The sequence below is a fragment of the Pangasianodon hypophthalmus genome, chromosome 6, assembly GCF_027358585.1.
Source record: "Pangasianodon hypophthalmus isolate fPanHyp1 chromosome 6, fPanHyp1.pri, whole genome shotgun sequence".
NCBI lineage: Eukaryota > Metazoa > Chordata > Actinopteri > Siluriformes > Pangasiidae > Pangasianodon > Pangasianodon hypophthalmus.
In genome coordinates, this window is record NC_069715.1 from 15,464,530 (window position 1) to 15,470,529 (window position 6,000).

The 6,000-nt window shown below is 38.5% G+C and overlaps 1 protein-coding gene across 1 annotated transcript in view; it reads left to right on the plus strand.

Annotated features, from left to right (window-relative positions):
• Positions 1-5,223, plus strand: part of cfdp1 (craniofacial development protein 1) — a 30,477-nt gene extending 25,254 nt beyond the window's left edge. Inside the window, exon 7 of the mRNA XM_026927805.3 lies at positions 3,747-5,223. Coding sequence (XP_026783606.3) covers positions 3,747-3,837 — 91 coding nt within the window. The 3' untranslated portion in view covers positions 3,838-5,223. The remainder of the gene's footprint in view (positions 1-3,746) is intronic.
• The last annotated feature ends 777 nt before the right edge of the window (positions 5,224-6,000 follow it).

Sequence of the window (6,000 nt, forward strand, 5' to 3'; positions counted from 1 at the left end):
GAGGGGAGTTGGGCATGGAGTAGAGGGTGTGGTGGCCCATGATGGAGCGTAAAAGTGCTTGATGTGCTTGTGGGGCCTGCATGGGGGCACTCAAAGGTCTGGGTTCAGCCCAGAGTAGGATGACTGGTTCTGAATTTGCAGTGAGGAACTGACTTCAGCAGTTGATGTACCTTGCTTCTCTGTGATGCAGTCTTTCCATTCATCTACAAATTAACAAAACCTGAACGGAGATGGCATCAACCTCTGAATTTTCTCTTTCAAACTTTTTGCAGATTTGCTTACAATTTGGAAAACATTTCGGTAGATACTTACCATCAAACTAACACAAGGCTTCCACTTCCATGAGGTATTAACAGAGCAAAGAGATCAGAGTTTTCTTCTGGGACGAAACCGAAGGGAGCAGTCTAACCAAGAGGGAATGAGACGTACAATAGAATCTAGTGTTACTGACTGAAGAAGCCACACAGTAAGGTGTCTGTAAATTAACTGGAGATGAATCGTATCCAATCAGGGTGCACATATAACACATGGTGAATGTGTACTCGCTGTTCTCTCTCCAGTGGACATGCAACTCGTCCACAGCTGCAGTAAACTACTGCGGCTCGGCAGGGCCATAACAGTATATTTAATGAAACCATTCTTTCCCCCAAGAGCCTCCATGTGCAAATGCAGCAGGTCTGTGGGTTCTCTCTCAGCTGTTCCCCTGACGATGCTCTCAAACCTTCTATAGAGGTTTGTTTTTATGGTGAGCAACGTTTGGGGGACTCATTTACAAGACTGTCATATGCAAGTATTACATATTTCATACTCAAGTACCTCCAACAGCTTATAGTGAAATTATTTTGAAAATGTGCTGGACTGTTCTCATTGTCATGCATCATACTAAGTAGTATTTTGAAATAGTTGTTCATCAAAGTTATTACATGTGGCCTTATACACAACATTTGAATTTCTGTATAGCTTCATTGTGGCTGCATAGATGATGATGACGTAGAGAAGGACTTTTTTAAAAGTATCAGAGCAGAAAATTGCCTTGGTACCCTATAAAGTTGTTAAATCAGTGTAAAAACATATAATTTTACACATCAGCTTGTACTTTTTCAGTATTAATTGATTTATGACTGTTGCATTGATTGAATTTATATTGCCATTTAAATTGATGCATCGATCCAAAATATCAAAGTGGTGGATGCATTTAGTTTTCGACTTGTCCGTCCGTCCATCCAAGATTCTCATCAGTGCAATATCTCAAGAACGAATGGTTGAATGTTTGTAGGATTTATATGGGAGTATCAGTTTAACCAGCAGATGAACTGGTTAGAGTTTGGACTAGATCCAAACAGGGTGAAGGTCAAATGTTTGAAATAGTTTTTCTTCATTGCTTTCATCCTGTTTGAGATATATTTTAAGGATATGTCTGGTAGACAAATTAGTAAATAGAACTCGATGCCTGGTCCTTCTACTTGTTTAGATATGTGTTCAGTATGAACAGCAAACTTCACATGTTCAGTTTCAAAAAATCAGGTTTGTGGTGCAGCAAAACCCGGCAACAAAGCTGAACTTTATGCAAATGAGTGCAGCCACTGCATTGCGTTTAGCTAATTTGGTGAGGGCTTCACGAAAGGGTAGCCTTTCTTTCTCTATAACCAAATCTAAGTCAACACCATAGAAACACCCAAAGATGACAAGGAGAGAGAGAGAGGAGGTCCAGTGGCATGCGGCTACAAAATACGTTATCTATAACCTCTCTGAAACTTATTATAATAAATAATCTGTAGTGTAAGAGTATGTTTTGCAGTGATAAATCTCATGAAAATTATGTATATTGCCTTGAATGATTGAGCAATACCATAGAAACGACGTCTTCACTCCGGCAGCCTGTAGATTGTGAAACTTCTAAGGAACAAGTTGCATTTACGAGTAACATTAAACCATAAACATCATGCAGAATTGACAGTTACACAAAGTGATTCAACATGACTTAAAATCACTTGGTTCAGTAAACAAGCAACTGTATTTATGCAAGGCTCACATTGCTCAGACAAAAAGAGAAATAATAAGAGAAAAATGGTAAAAAGGTGAAGGTAATATTATAATCTGTTAATATTATATATTTTTTAATCCATTTATCTGTTTCTTTCTCGGCTGAGTAGTTACATTTGAGTTTCCATTCATAGTCTTAGATACTGACCTGTATCAAAGAGCTAAAATTGCCTGTATTGTCAGCTGTTTCTCAGATGATGTGACGCCTGTCAAGCACAATCATTAAGCTTATGTGAAAAAACAGCATGTCTTGTTAACATTATTTAGTTTAACTCTATTTTGTGGGTAAACAATTTGACATGAATTGCAACCAAACGAAACAAACTAATTGCTACTTGTTTCACATGATTAATCCCACTTCTTTCTTTCTAAGCAGTGCTCTTCTAGCCGTAATCATTGTGGTGCTCATGTGGAGCAGTTAAGGTGCATGAGCTCTTCAGATTGGTATCAGATTATAGGCCACATTGTCTTTTTAATGTACACAACCTTTAAAAAAATCAGATTTAGTGTGTCAGCAGTGACTCTGCACGTAACATTAGCCACTCCCCAATTCACTCAGTTACACAGGGCACAGCAGAAAGGAAATTATTCATAGACAGGAAGTGCTTGCATGATACTTTTTTTAGTAGGTATTTGTGCATGTACGTGCATGCATGAGTGTTTGTGTGTGCATATAGAGATACCAGGTTGTTTTTTTGGGGGGGACTGTATGAGTGGTATGAGGTTGTTCTATCTGCACAGGAAAAGTGATGCAGATAAACAGGTAGGCGTTTGAAATGCATGTCAGCCCTCTGTGAATGAAATATGCAGCCCGATGTCATCATGTACAGGAACACAATGTAAAGCACCATGGTGGTATTGAGAAAAGTTAAAGCAAGTAGATCCAGTGCCATCCATCAAATGCTAGGACAGTGCTGAGTGTTCGTGCGTGTCTGAGGTTTTCTCAGCCTCTGACAAATGCACATGTGCCATGTTGTATGTAAACTGTTAGCTCATATTTCTGTACTGACAGTGGCTGTGTACTGTATGGACACCAACAATTCATTTTTTTTTTTACGTGTCACTAAGGTAAAAAAGATTTAGTATCAGTCACACTCATGCAGCGAGTCATTCCTTAAGCTCAGTTGTTATGATGAGCTTTGCAGTTGCAATTTCAGAGCATTACGTTTGCATACATATCCATACTGATTTACTGAATCAGTGAATCCTTTCAGTCAACACCAAGATTGAGTCCAACTCCAACTTCAACTCTAATGTCCCTCTGTTTTTAAGGCAAAGTACCATGCCATAACCACATCAATACAAACTCTTTGTATTAATAAAAACAAATACAGTACAATACAAAGACATAATACATATGATACAAATATAAAATCGCAAGCTACATAAGATCACCAACTTTCTACCAATAAATTATGTCATCAGAGTCAGTGAATCCTGTTTGAGCTCATTCAGTCAGTTGTAGATTTCCAGTGTTTCAGTGGATGCAGTAATATTCTGTGTTGGATGGGTTTGACATAATAAAATAACGCAAAATGATTATTAATAATTTTACTGCTCGGGACTGTTTGCTGTCCGGCTCAGGCATCTGTATGATCAGGCAACACGTTGTGTAAACCTGAACAAATCTGAATGAATCATTTAACTGAACAGTCACTGAAAAGACTCAGCTTTCATCGCTAGTACTGTGTCTGTTTCTGTAGGTACGTGGAGAGGAAGAACTTCTTGGAGAGGGTGGACCAGCGGCAGTTTGAGCTGGAGAAGAATGTTCGCCTTAGCAACATGAAACCATGACCGGAATGGACAAAGTGCATCCAGTAACATGCATACACAAAAACGTGGACTATTCACTCTGTTTTCTGGGTTTCTGTGGCAGCCCTGTTAACATCTGCCTCTGAGCTCAGATTTAAGTCCATCATTCACTCATGGCTGGTCTTATCTTCTGTACACTGAAATCATTAAGGAAGAAACAATAGTGGAAAAAAATGCCAAGATGATTGTTTCTAGTGAGAAAGAATCAGATTTACATTCATGTAGTGTAGCATGTGTAGTGGATCAGCCAAAACATTTTTGATGTCCAAATTTTGCTTACCATTGTAGGATATTTATACAGTAGATCTATCCTGCCTAAAACTTAATAAAATTATAAACAGTTAATCTACCCGCTGCCGTTTATGCTTTTGGCAAATTAAAGCTCGTTCCCAAGCTCTTAACCTGTCGTTTTTATGGTTTCTTTTCCCCAGAAATCTTCTTATATTAGATGTCTGTATATTGGTTTTATATGTATTAAAATATCTGTTTTCTGGAATTGATTCTTTATAAATAACATTTCTTAGCTAATAAGTGACCATTTGAGGCATGTTTGTCATGATTTCAGTATACGATTATAAATCATGGTAATCGTTTCCCTTATAGCCCAAGTGCAAAACTAATCAAAACAAAATTTGGACATCAAAATTTTCTTGGCTGCAATTCACCTAATAGGTTATCATCATGAAAAAAAAGGCAAAGGTCACATAGCCATCACTGGCACAAAAAGACCGAAGTAGTTCTCCATCAATGTCTCTGCAGAGCTTCATGCTTTCGTTGGGGTAACACACACGATTTGGCGCAGGCAACTACCTGATGTGTGTGTCAGAAGAGAAAAGATACTAAACTACTCATGGCAGGGTGACTAGATTTCAGAAACATTGAGATACAAGACTTGTTGAAGGAGGTCCTTAGCACAGAGTGGTTACCTAGGCTGTAATTATTAGTCTTTGTTATTAGTCACTGTCTTAGACTCTGCGTTACATGCTCTTGTTGTTCTTTAACTCATCTGGTGTTTAAGCCCTTTTATGAGGTGAGTCAAGTGTGTTACAGAATGGAAAGCGTAAAAATATGCAGTGCATTGAGTTCACAGGACAAAAGCAGGGATCCCCTGCTGACTTTCATTCTCCGACATGAATAAAAGACCAGCGTTATCAGGCACAGCTCAAAATGAAAAAGCTACGTGCAGTCCAAGACCTTCAGGGATGTATTCAGGATAAATAAAGGAGTGGTGGTGTTTGTTTCTATATGCATGTTGTTTCTATTTTGACAGTTTGCCTTGTTAAAGTTGATTGGTAATTACATCTCTTGTGCTGTAAATGTCTTTGACAATAAATCAAACCATCTGGTTTGACGTTTCTCTTAAATCAACCTGCTCTTATTTGGGTTTATCTTACCAAGTAATTACCCTGGCCTGTTCTCAAAGGAAAGGACAGTGTCATAATAGTTGCCTCAGACTGTTTCATCATACCTGCCATGTATAACTCATGCCCCGCCTCATTTACTGTCTGCCTGTTCAGCACCCCAAAAACAAAGAGGATTTCTCACTCGTTTTTTTTCCCTCCATTGCAACATATCCCCCCGTCATCTAAGCTCCACTCCATTTTATACCATGTTCATGTTCCTCTTTTAGATTTAATATTGCATATACTGGGCTTTACTCAGGAGCTCAGAGCAGCTTCACACGTTTAGCCCTGGAATGTTTTTAGACGATTTCAACAGTGTGACCAAGCAATGATTAGATTCAGACTCTGATATTAATGCCACTCATTTCAGCTCTTTTTGCCACAGAGTGCAGGTTTATGTACAGTTAAATGTCCACTCTCCATCCACTTGCACAGCCAATCATCTGGAAGCAGCACAAAGCATACATTTATGCAGATACAGGTTGAGCACTTCAGGTATGGTGTATAACCTTTCAGGGAGTAGCAGTTCTAGTAGTAGAGAAAAATGGCCTGACTGGTTCAGAGAGTGTGTGTGTGTGTGTGTATGTATATATATATATATATATATGAGAGAGAGAGCACTCCGTGGTTAAGATGTTGGACTTCTGATCGGAAGGTTGAGAGTTCAAATCCCAGTGCTACCAAGCTGCCACTGCCGTAAATGTAAATATATATATATATATATATATATATATATATATAT